The sequence below is a fragment of the Ooceraea biroi genome, chromosome 8 (assembly GCF_003672135.1).
Source record: "Ooceraea biroi isolate clonal line C1 chromosome 8, Obir_v5.4, whole genome shotgun sequence".
In the NCBI taxonomy this organism is placed as follows: domain Eukaryota; kingdom Metazoa; phylum Arthropoda; class Insecta; order Hymenoptera; family Formicidae; genus Ooceraea; species Ooceraea biroi.
This window is the reverse complement of record NC_039513.1, coordinates 9,871,459-9,884,325: the sequence shown is the minus strand read 5'-3', so window position 1 is coordinate 9,884,325 and position 12,867 is coordinate 9,871,459. Positions and strand designations below refer to the sequence as shown.

At 40.9% G+C, this 12,867-nt stretch overlaps 1 protein-coding gene across 12 annotated transcripts in view; it reads left to right on the top strand.

The window, feature by feature from the left end:
- Window positions 1-12,867, top strand: part of LOC105275603 (polypyrimidine tract-binding protein 1) — a 350,912-nt gene that overhangs the window by 130,810 nt on the left and 207,235 nt on the right. For 7 of the 12 annotated variants that reach the window (XM_026971636.1, XM_026971640.1, XM_026971638.1 and 4 more), the window contains one exon: window positions 39-194. The exons of the other annotated variants lie outside the window; for them this stretch is intronic. In XM_026971636.1, the coding sequence (XP_026827437.1) occupies window positions 114-194 (81 nt within the window). In that variant the 5' untranslated portion in view covers window positions 39-113. The remainder of the gene's footprint in view (window positions 1-38; window positions 195-12,867) is intronic. 12 annotated transcript variants of the gene reach the window in all.

Here is a 12,867-nt window from a genome sequence, read left to right as displayed (position 1 = left end):
TCTAATATTTAATGTTCCATTTCTTTTTCGTGTTTCAGGTAGGTCTAATAGGCAATAGAATTGATCTGTGTACAATACACCAGCGGAAAATTCTTGTGAGGAATTTAGACAGTATGATGATGGCAAACCTACCCCCTGTTATGCTGCCACCTATTACGGACTACGGGATGCTGACGCCTACTCTTGGAATAAAGGTGAGTCTCCGACAACCTCGAACAGCGAAGAAATGAGTTAACACAGATATGCAATCGAGTCATTAGCCATTTTCGGTTGTGCTTCAGTTGCATGTTTATTTCATCTCCATTAGTAGTGCATATAAAAATTTACAAATTGCAGTCTTATTACATTAAAACTGCTTAATCTTATTACATTAAGCAGTTTTAATCGATATTTTCTTGTGAAATTTTGTTAACGAGACAAATACAAAATTATTGCAGATGAATTTTAATAATGATTGTAATCATTTTAATCGTATAAAATACTGTCGCGCGTATCAGAACGCTTCTTTTCGTATTTTCCTCCTTCGAAGCAATCGGGATCTTTTACCAATATAGTAATATAAAGACACCTTTAGCAGGTTTTGGAGCATCGCTTTTCATTTCTGGGGTTTTGTAATTTTACGTTGTACTCGTGCGAGCACTCTACAAGCCGCGAGATGTTAATTAAAATTCCGCCCGAAATACTTGCGAGGAAGAGCGAAGGGTGGCACGATGTATTGGCTAATCGGCGTTTGTGCCGACGCGCCTAATTTACTCGGCGATTTTCTGCGTTCTGAGATACACAAGTAGCTATAGCTAACATTCCATTATGCTACTTATGATAAGTTCGCATTAGAAGGCTCATGCTTATCTAATCGTCTTCAATAAAGGATATGATTAAAACTTAACAAGTTCAATGAAACAGATTTATCTTTCACGAAAAAAATAATGTTAAGATATAGGATAAATTTGTATGAAAATTGAACAGAAAAGACTACGAATTATACCCGTGGAAAATGTTATTGTCAGTTTTGTTATAAAAAACATTGATATCTGCACGTTACTGCATGCTATTTACATTATTATATAATGTTAATATCCACGCACGCCTTTTTAAAGATTAGCGTAGGATTTTTCATTTTGAAGCACAGTATAATGTATACAAGAGAGAGAGAGTTGTTCATAATTTTTCTAAAACGAAAACTGCAGAGACTGGTTCGTGAAAACAGTTTTTTGCGCATTCTTGCGTAAGGGAGTCTACCGATTTACTTTCATATTTTCGGTATGCCGAACAACGAAAAAACGGGCTTGTAATTGGCGCTGCGGGTGATGCTTGAATTCCGTCAGTTGTTATTCGCGTGCACGAGCGTTATAATCTGTGCTCGCGAATTTTTTGGCATTTCGTTACTCCTTTCCTTGCTCTGTTGCTGCATCCCTTTTGCTCAATGCACATTTGCGTTGTTACGTGCAGTTTACTGCTCTAACTCGCAAACACGTGTCGTCTTGTACTTTTTACGATTACTGAATACGAATTTCCATAAATGTTATCGTTTTTCGAGATTTTTGTTGAAAAAGAGCGATGAAAGTTTTTGTGTGAGACGCGTGACGTGATGCATAGAATGAGAATTTGTCTCGAATGCAGTCGACTATGAAAAATCATGAAAGATAAAATCTCATTACATCGGGTATTTATGTAACTTACTTTTATCATCATAAAAAGACACGTTTTATGTTTCCTTTATGAGCGTAAGGAGGAACTTTTCAAGCGAGTCTACGAAGCGTACTTTCAACGATAGGTAGTTAGCGATTGAGAGGATCCGAGGTACTCTTCGCTTTATTCTCGGTTCTTTCTCTTTGTCGGCCGAGCCATTGTGTTTTTTTCCACAAGATCGCGATCTGTGGTTTTTCTTACTTTAATTAAACTATTTCCAGTAAAAGATAAGAAACCGGATAGAATGTAGTTATCATGCTCGTAAGTCCGACATAAATGTTATCTCCATTATTGCGAAAGTCAAGTTTGAAATTAAATAAAGACATTTTCCATTATTTGCGCTTGTCTCGTGTTTCGCTGTTTCGATCTTTTACTTAACAAATCGAGAGAATCGACCGTTCGTGCGTGATAGTTTCTCTGTAGTGTTTCACATGCTTCGATATTGATAGTAATTACTTACAGCTCGCGTTCTCTCTCGAATAGCTGAGAAAGATCGGGTTTGCTCCGGGACACTTCGCGTAAGCTTTTCAGCGTTCGGTGCAGAGAAGTTCGTCGGCTCGTCGCGGGAAATATGCAACGTGCAGACTCGCGTTAGGAAGGGAGAGAAAAGAAAGCATTTCGGGCTACAGCAAAGGCTGTACGAACCGCTTCTATAGGAAGGCCGCGAACAAAAAGCTGAATAACATTAACTCGCTTAATGTATTCCCTTAATTTTAATACACAATGCCCGCCGGTACGCGACCCCTAGCTGCGTTCTCGCAGCAAACCTCCGGCAAAGATTTTTATTCCTGTTAACCTCCCCTTACATACCTCTAATCTTTTTGTCTGATTAATATTTATATTATATTAACATCAGTCTCGTTTTTCATTAAATAGAGAGACCTGTAATGGCATTTATTACAGTTGTTAAAATATATCGAGGACACAAGCGGGGCGAGTGCTAAATCTCTGAGAGAAAAACGATCTTCGTTGCAATCTTGCATAATTAAAATAAACATCATGATTCGTTTCTCGTACTTGCCTGCCAAGATATGGCGATACAATATCCACAATGATCGTTTTTAACAGCATCAACTTAGCATTGTCTCGGCTCTTGCGAGCGCTTGCAAGTACAGCCTTGTACCTACATGTTTCTCCATACATATCTCTCTCTCTCTCTCTCTCTCTTATTCATATAGTAGCTACACAGCCCTATTGCCCGTTGCGTTTTCCTCGTCATCGCTGTTTGCAACAGCATTCATGGACGGGCCCGCGGGGGCCCCGCTTGATGTTTCGCGCAGCGAAGATTACGTTGGGGATCGATTTCCCGCGCGTCACTTTGATCAATTCCGCGACCGTTCGACCGGAAGGACTTTTCATACACCGACGCTGCTCTCGCGCCCAAAGGGCGCATTGCTTCACAAAGGGCCCTTTCAGCGAGCCTGCCAAGCTGGGCCGAGCCGAGTCAAGCTGCGCCGTGCTGCGCCGCGCTACACCACGTCTCGCCACCCTCCCGTCGGTTTCGTATATTTTCTTTGCGTTAATTGCGTCCAGGTCGGTTGATTCTACATACACCGGGGTCGCGTTCTAACTCCCGAGGCGTTCTGACGTCATTCGTATTATTTCCACCTGCACTCCGTGCGCCGCATCGCCCACCTGTCAGACGCATGCATTGCGAGCAAGTGAGCGAGTGCGCGAGTATCAATTTCGGAGCGATTTGATTGTTGCGGGGAGCGGCGAATTAATTTCCATCGCGATTCCAAGCGTGTGGCGTGCTCCGTTCCACGTTTGCCTCTATAACAATCGTATTTATTAATAAACGTTACGGTTCTTGATATTTGTTCCACGCTGAAAGAAATATCGACTAACCAGTTAACAAACAAACACACGCTACGCCGTAATAAATGCGCGAGGATTTTTATGTATTCCGCATTCCGCGTTCTCTCTAACGTTTATTTATTATTCCGTTCTTATCCCCCTGCTGTTTTCCGTAATTTGTCTGTTATTCGTTGCGATATAAAAATCCGCGATGCTATGTGCGAACGGATCGTACGAAATTCCATTCATGTGGTATTATCCGAGAGGGTAATTTGTATATTATGTGATATTATATATTTTATCGAATTATGCTATATTATAACGGAGGACTTGTTTTTCGCGAAACATGTTCTTAGCTAGTTGGGATTGGTCACTTGATCGCTTGCACATGTATACGGTTTATTGTACATGATGCACGATAAAACGAAGAGGACGGGAACGTGCATGAATATCCCGGCATGAACACCTCGTCGGTGACCTCGTCTCTTCGTTTGCATACGCAAACAGAGGAATTAGGACCGGACACGTTGCGCTGCATGCTCGATCGGCGGTCCTTTACCCCAGGGAGCGCGTTATTGTCGTCTCGAGCAGGTTATTGTCGTCGAAACACGTCAGTACAATCGACAATATTACCCGAAATTCGACGAGTCCTCCGGGTCTCCACTGGCAAGAACATTAAACGCCAAATTTGCCGGCTCTTTTGTCTCGGTCGCTTTCGCTCACATAAAATATTTACTTCGATTATATAATTGCTCCATTTTTTCTAACGAGTTCAATCAATTTTTGTAATTTCATCTCCTGGTTTAGCTTCTCTCGCGATAGATTCATTTCTATTTCAATAAATTCTTGATAATGTAATGAGAGATAGTATTTATTAAATTAATGTTACAATGTAATTTGTTAAAGTAATAAGATTTGAGGTTAGTATCTAATTATTCATCTCGGCTTTTGCAGCATATCCGGACAATTCTAATAATTTCTATTGCACTTCAATTCTTTTATTTTTATTGTTCGAATAATACAAAGTATTTTTCATTAATGATTTGAAAGTAGTCTGAAGGGAAATGATTCACGAATTAGGGATTGCTCGCGAAAAATTCCTCGACGCGGCGGAGGTTAATTTGAATTTTTCACGTCGGCCCAGCCCCGCAGCATCCTTCGCGTGAGACACGTCATATCGAATATTCCATAAATAAATCGACGTTTAATAGAAAAATCGGAGAACTGCGAGGCACCTCATCGCTCACTGTCACGGCGTTGCGCTCTATACCGGTAGCTAGTATCTCAATAATATTCAGTTTATAAACTTGAAATGGATCCCTTATTACGTTCTCGACGTGGCTCGGTTCGTCCTTCATCCACTCCCTTCTTCCTTATTATCATTCTCTCTATCGCACCAATTTATTTGGTGTCAAATGAATATTTAAGTACTTTTGTATCTTTCTTCATCTTTATTCACATTTTCTTCCGTTTATGCGGTCTATCTCGATTTTTATGCATTATAATTGAAAGAAAGCGTCAGTGTTTCACGAAGTCGTCAAAGTCTTCTCATTGATTGATGTCTAATTGTGCGCGAATGTGGCTTAACCGATGTAATAATGATATGCTTGCGCCGAGTGTCAATTAAATGGAAGGATCCATCACAATCGATCAAGTATTGTTCGTGTCCCGATAATTTAATGCTCAAGCAACTAACGACGTATCTCGGCCCATCCGTCTTTTTCCGTTTCCGCCCGAATTTCGCGCGTGAAGATACAACTTTCTCATCCCGGCGAAAAAAAGAAGAAACGCCTATCTCCTCCTAAACAGGCGAATTTCCTAAATAGACTGTCGATATTCCCGAATAGGCTTTCGATATAAACATATAGTTCAAACAATTTTTGTCGTACCTATCTCGTGCCGTTAAATGTCGCGAACCTGCCAAGGTTGAGTTCGTTGCGATTACAAGCTGTCGTGGTAATTTTCGTCTTAGGGGCTGATATTATCATTTATCCTACACGCGACTCGACGCGACATTAGAATTTATTGTGTATCCAAGGCACGTTATCGCAATGAGTTTCCCATAAAAGCGTCCGCCCGAAAATGCTGGCGGGTAAAACACTTAACTACCCTCGCGCGCGCGCATCGTGTAAACTCCTCGATAAACATCGCGCGCAATAGCGAGCGATAAATAGGGCTTACGTGACAGTGGACACGGCGCTGGAAGCGACCATTTGCCGCATCGGAATGGCGAACGGGGGTGAGCTCGGAGATGGCCTTAGGGGGTGAGTTCGGAGCGAGCCAAGCCGCGATTGCTCTTTCCCATTGCCTACCGATTTTTTTTGCTTCCGGCTCGGCGCGCTTGCAGCTCCTCTTGCCAATTTTATTACGTTCGGTCCTCTCTTTCCGAAACAATAACCATTGTTAGACTCTCTTGCGGCATTTCCAGGCGTGCCGCGTTTGCAGGCGTTGCGCGCCCTCCGCAACTTTCCGCTTCGTTTGCCTCGGGACGAGCGTTGGAATAGTCGCGATGGAGGAGACGATGTAGGACGATGCGGTAGCTTTCAAACGAGTGTGTCAGTCCTCCCCCGATTTTCCAGCGGCGGTAACCGTCACTGCTAACCATTCGCCACCCCCTGTTTGCTTGATCGGCTCCCGGTTGCTTTCTTTCCACGCTGCGGTTCGCAATGCGAACCGTTTCGAATGCACGTAACTTTTTAATTACATAGATGGCCGGAAGGCCGATTTGCGATTTTGCATAGAAATAGGGTGTTTTCCGATCGATTTCCGCCCGCTGTATATCGTCCCACACTCTTTCGCATGATTTACATGTTTTCGCTATGACTCTTAATCTTGTACAATCTATTTTTTCCATTTTCTTCGATTGCAAAGGCGATTACTGTCAAATTATTGAAACAGTGTTATTAAAGGAAGTCGACTCCAGGTTGAGAAAGAATAAAGTGATCTCGGTCAGTATTATTACATGTGACGGCGCATCTATACATGCGAGCGATATACGAATACGCATTCGTCTTTCGATAATGATGGGGCGCAAGTTTCTATCCTCGTGGAATTGCCTCGTAGCTGCTGTCTCGATTGCAGCTCTCTGAAAACACGAGTCTCTATCGACATTGACTATCCTCTTCTCCCCATTTCGTAATTAAACTAATGGAAATCAGACTCGATGCTTTTATGCGACTTCGCGCTATGTGTGTACGAGCGAGTCTCAAACACCGAAACGCAATCCATTCAAGATTCTGGAACGACAAGCGAAAACCACGAAACTCCGCAACTTTGGACGCGTGTGGTGCGATTATAGCGATTAAACGCGATTCATGCGCTGATATCTCTCCTAAGAGAACGTGGAAGGTTGGATTAAAGATTATTCAATGTAAAAAATTATATACACTTTAAAGCAAGACTTGTTGCCTCGAAAAGATAATTTCTTGTGAAAAAATTTATTACTAGATTTCTTATCCTTTTATCTTATTTTTTAGAACTGTTTTTTCCTGTCTCCTCTGTGGTTGCGAAAATTGTTAATGCGATTCTTTTGCGCTAGATCAAAATTTAGAGAAAAATGTTACGTGCTTAAATCAGTCCAGCCTAATGCACGTTGCGGTAAATTTGGTTTGCAAATGCTGGCCGCTTTTAGGAGAGCGCGAACGCAGCCCGCTTGATAATAACGATAACGGAAGTGAGATAGCCGTCGCATGTATTGCATTACACGTAATGAAAACAGCTATCGCATTACGCATAATTACGATGTTATTTCATTATATGCGAAATAATTTGCGAAAGTTTGCGAACGCGCAGAGTAATTGAGGGTTGAACCAGCGTTACGTAAATGAACCGGAGATAATTGCGCGTCATTGTTCATTATTTTTATTAAAAGCCAGAAACCGCTTCGTTACCATCGCTTTGTGAAAATATTTTATTGTTTTTAATTAATGCCGCATAACAGAGAGAGAAAATAGCGTGATTTTTACATCGCGCCTTTCGGGGCGATTTTCCACCGTTCGCACGCGAATCGCCATCGGCTCGATGTCGGGTCTCAATTAATTTTAATTATCGTTAATAAAGTGCCGAAAAGATGTAACGTGACACGCGCGCGCCCGTTAAAAATTAATGATGTTCGTCAAAATTGGATGCTAGAGTAAACACGTCGACCGATACCGAAAAACTCGCGAGTCAATTAATTGCCCTGATGGACGTGATGATGTCGCATAAACGTCGCGTTTGTTTCATGCTCGTTGTTTTATATCACCGTGGTTTCACGTGAAAATCGACTGTGCTGGCGTCGTTGTCACCGCTTTCCATTCGCTCGGTATTTTGTTCAATCTTTTGCGAATTGCGCGAATTTGTATTCCGGAATCAGCTCGCTCTCCTACGGCATTTTCAATATTATCTGTTTGGCGTATTATATGCGTATTATATACAGCTGACGCGGCGATTGCTTGCTTTTCAATCTGCAAGCTTCATTTTTCCGATGCCGGCCGACTTTAAGCTGCTGTCGAGGGTCGGATTATTATAGGAATAAACGTCGCTCGACAGAAGCGATTGAGCGGCGATTCGCTTCGAAAGAAAACACAACGAGACGATTTCAATAAAAATTTTATTGTTCTAATTTAATGTCTGAAAATTTTGATAATTGATATATTATACTCGCGTGCGAAATTATCGATAAAGGAACGCTCAATCAAGATAAGAATGTTTTTTTCTTTTGAAAAAGATTTGTTCCTTTTTATAATCTCCACAGATAATCAAGATTAATATTGTTCCTATAAAATTATATGATAGAAAATATAGAAATGGTTTACACTCGCAAATAATTTTTATTGTCGTGTAATTTTTTTATATGTACAATGTGTATGTACAATATGTGTTTTGTGCTACTATGAACAAACAATCATGCAAGATTAATGATTGAGCGATTTTTTTAGAAAATATATATACAACAAATGTAACAGATGATCAATATTTATACAGCGTAATATAAAGTCAGAAAAATCTTTATCATAAATATTTTTTATAACTGTGTTATAATATCTGACAGGTTTTAACATATAATGTTAAATCAGAATTGAAAGAAAAATAAAGTTTGTGCCATCACTATTGAATTATCAGTGATTACGACTGACATTTTTCACTAGTTGCCGCGTATTGTATGTACATAAATGAATATCAAGCTACTTTCGAATCCATCGTCGATGATACATCTTAATGAGATACAATTAATGATGCATCTTACTAAGAATCGGGACGATATCAACGGAAATAACGATTTGCCGGCACTCTCTTCTGTTCTTTCTAACATATTGCTTGCGCATTCAGTTTGACAACTTTTCAGCACTCGAACGACAAAGTTTCCGCGTGAGAGATAAAGAACGAAATGGCACAATCAACGGCATAAACGGGATTTTTAGATTGCCAATGGAAACAGGAGGTTGATGCGTAAGCACAGTTGGAAACTTGTTTTCAGAAGTAAGGGAGAGGGTCGGGAAAATAAAACTCGTCTCGCATCAATATCCGATATTTACAGATGGAAGTTCCTGCGCGAGCTTTTAAGACCGTCTAACAGCCCGATAATTTATTCCGATGAGAATCGATTATATTTATTCGTCGCAGAGAAAATTCCGCGAGTCGAATCGCGGTAGTTTCCGGATTTAACTGTGACTTTAACGCGTTTGTAATCCACGCTGATTGTCACACTCTTATTTTGATATTGATTAACACCGAAATCAGTGTCAGTCACATTGATAGAATTTATAGCTAATGAATGTGATTAATTTCTGCTACTTTATAAAGCAAGATCAAAGCGCTTCCATTACATGATTTATAGTTTATCGTACTTCACGAACGTAATAGTACTTCATTGCTGTATTGTGTAATAATTTTAATTTTCAATTTGATGCAAACGCGTCATCACAGTTTGCACAAAGAGCGGAGCAAGAGAATCACCGAGGAGTAAATCAAATTTTAATTACATTAACGTGTGCCACGGTGTATTCAATTAATCTCGACTCCTTGCTCGATGGCGAAAAGTTTCATACGCGAGAAATAATTAAAGTTTCCCTCCTCTTTATTGTCTGCGGGCTTTTCGATGCAACCACGAGCAACGCGCCTCTTCAAGTTCAAGTCATAGGAAGCGACTCATCAGAAGCCGGTCGTCGAACGTTTCTAGCCGACGTTGTGGCCGATTCGCGAATCCCGACTAAAGTATCGGATTTTTTCGTCCGACCATTGTCTCCGATGCACTCGAGACAAGTAGTAGTAAACAAGCATCGGTGGTTTCGTCATAGACAATGAGGTTGTCACGCAATTCTCCCCTGGGCTCCGCCATCTCCCGCCGGAAATCGGTTGGGCAAGAACTGAGATGCCACGGGACGATATTGTCCGTAATGCTCCTGAATCTCTCTAATCGATGCAAGCTCCGCGGAGAGTTTAAGTCGATTCGGTTGCAACTGTCCGATGCATGAATCTGACAATGAACATCTGTCATGATGCGAAAATGGATAGTTGATTTCTTCGGGCAGCCCACGAGAATGGAAGCATTCTCAGAAATTCCGAAGAAATTTTGCTTGAGAAAGCTTCTCCAATTTTTACTTATATATAATTCTTCGTTGATGAGGAAAGAAGGTTTTATCCCACGCATTAAAGAGCAGTAAAAGCGTAGCTCGGCACGGCCTTCCAATAAACGCTTCCGCCACAATCCTAGAAAATAGCGAAATTGAAGTATCCACACTGGTAGCAAATGGAAAATTGAGCCCTCGTACAATTTTAGTGCGGCACGTGTCGGATCTACGAACGCATATTGGCCCGGCATGCTGCTATCTCGCGCCATATCACATAATGCTCCTTGGAGCTCGCATTTCCGAAGATGGTAAAGTCTATAAGTATAGAGAACCATAAACGACTAGCCAGAGAACCGTGTAACTGCACGATACACAGTATATGTTCCACGCAACATTATTGTCGCAGTATTTAATGAATGGTTATGGAAAGCGTAAATCGAAAATCGACTTTGCATTCTGAAAAAGGAGAGAGATCCTGCTCATTATTATTACAAACAAATATATACAAATTTAAGATGCTTTTAATAATGCTGTTATTACGAATCAAGATCATAAAAATCGTAATTTCTTCGAGATTTTCGGAGATTTTGTCAATGATAATTTTTTCAATCAAATCTCTCTCTGAAATCGTTAAGAATGAGATATCTTGCTTCCTTTTTTTCTCGCGCGTGCCGCCTACGTTGACGTACCGTAAATAAACTTTCCTTTAATCTAATTTTTGATGTCTTATTTAGGAAAAAGTTACGGACGCGGTCGTAAACTTGCAATACATGAAAGTCGTCAACTTGGGAATATGTACTCTTAAAGGGAAGCCACCCAAGTTATACCTTTTCTTACTTGTTACGTTCTCTCTCCTTATACTTTCTCCTCGGCGCTCTTCTCGTTCTTCTTCCTCATTTATTCCTCCTCTCTCTCTCTTTCTTTCTCTCTCTCTCTCTCTCTCTTTCTCTCTCTCACTTTAATTCGGTTTGCGCGAAACAAACAGTTCACTCAGCCGGCGTATAATTTTCCGTAATTCGATCCTCTAACGCAGTTTAAACGCAAAAACTCGCGCGTGGCACAGCCTCTGCCGGGTTGCGGTGCGGGTCCGAGCTGCGCGCTCATGTGTTTAATTGAGTGTGCTAATTAAGGGTGTGATTGAACCGTACGTGCGGCCTCCGAGCTCGTGTGTGCTCTTCTCCGAGCGCAGCACGTCCATCCGCACTCCCATCCGGGCACTTGTGTCTCTCTCTCCCTCTCTCTTTGACTGTTTGGATCCATGTGGATCTCGTGTGCGTGTGCCCATGAGTGGTTGAGTGGTGCCTGCTCTGATGCTTGTCCACGTGGGTGGCTGCGCTGGTCCGACCGGAAAAAGAAAAACGAAAATACAAGTACTGAGCGAGGTTTGCCGAATGTTTTCGCTTTTCCCCTTTTTTCCCCCGAAAATCATTTGCGCGCAGCGCGACGATACGCGACGGTTGTGTTGCACTGCGAGACGTAATTTTCATGGCTAAATGTAAATCAGTCGACAGCGTGACAGTTAATCGTTTCGTGGATGTGTTACACTTTTTTTTGTATTGTATATCGTGACCTTAGGATATGGCAGTTTACTGAATTTTGTCGTATTTCGTGCGCTTATCGGATAACGCGTAACATCGACATTTGGTCATCGTGTTACATTATACCCGCTTCTTGGATAAGATAAGTGTACAATGAAACAGTGCATTAAAGGGATGTAATGTGGATGTAATGATGCGCAAGTAAAATCTCGTTGCGTATTTTTAACTGTTGCACACGTGGAATAACATCAGGCATTATTCTCGCATGACTTACACTTGGAAACATTACGCGATTGCGGAAAATATCATTATCATTGCGAGAAATTAACAGTCGCGATCTGGACGCGATTTTGCAAATTTATGTTCCGAACTTGAAACGTATATTTTTTTAATGTGGATTTAATTGCGCATATGATAATAACCAATTGCAATGCGATGTTCAAATAATAAAATCGATAAAGGGTAATTAAATTCATTTTCATCGTTTATACTAAATAATAATTTAATTGCTTATATTACATATGTTACTTTTTCTCTCGTTACTGTTTCGATATTATATCATTAAACGAATGCAATAAACAAAAAACTTTCCTTCATGTTGTCGGAACAGGAAACACTTATTTTAAAACATTACAAAAAAAGTCTAATGAGACACTGTTTAAGAGAATCGCTGATCTCTCTGTACAATTAGAGATGCGTGATAAAAATAGCAAATTAATTACGAATTGACATTCTAACATTCTATGATGTAATCGTTTACCATACATCTCTCTGTATATATGTATTTGTCAATTTGTATGATACCCGCAACGCTGTCGCATTGTATCTCTTATTTACTATCAGATTCGCAATCCGCACGCTTATGTGTATGACCACGTGCATAAGATTACGATGCAATAACATAAAAAACGCAAATGGACGCGAGATGGAAACAATATAATAAATATTGTGTATGAAATATCATGGTAAACGAAACACGTTCCCCGCGAGTGCGTTATCGTTATTATCATTTTTATGGGCAACGCAAAAGCGACGGAATCTCCGTGTTCCATTATACGCTTCGCGTGGCACAGGCGCGTGTGAGATTAAAGGGGAGAGAATGCGCTTCATGCATTAGGGACAAATAGGGATTCAGTGGCAAAACTAAGAACTCAATAGCACCCCTTCCTCTGTTCCTGTCCCTGGAATTGTCAAACGTTGGTCGAAGGAATTACGCCAATTTGAGACGCGAAACCTTGGACTAAGACTTCTCGCGCAATTAATCAAAGTCAGCCAGCTGCTTAGAGAAACGC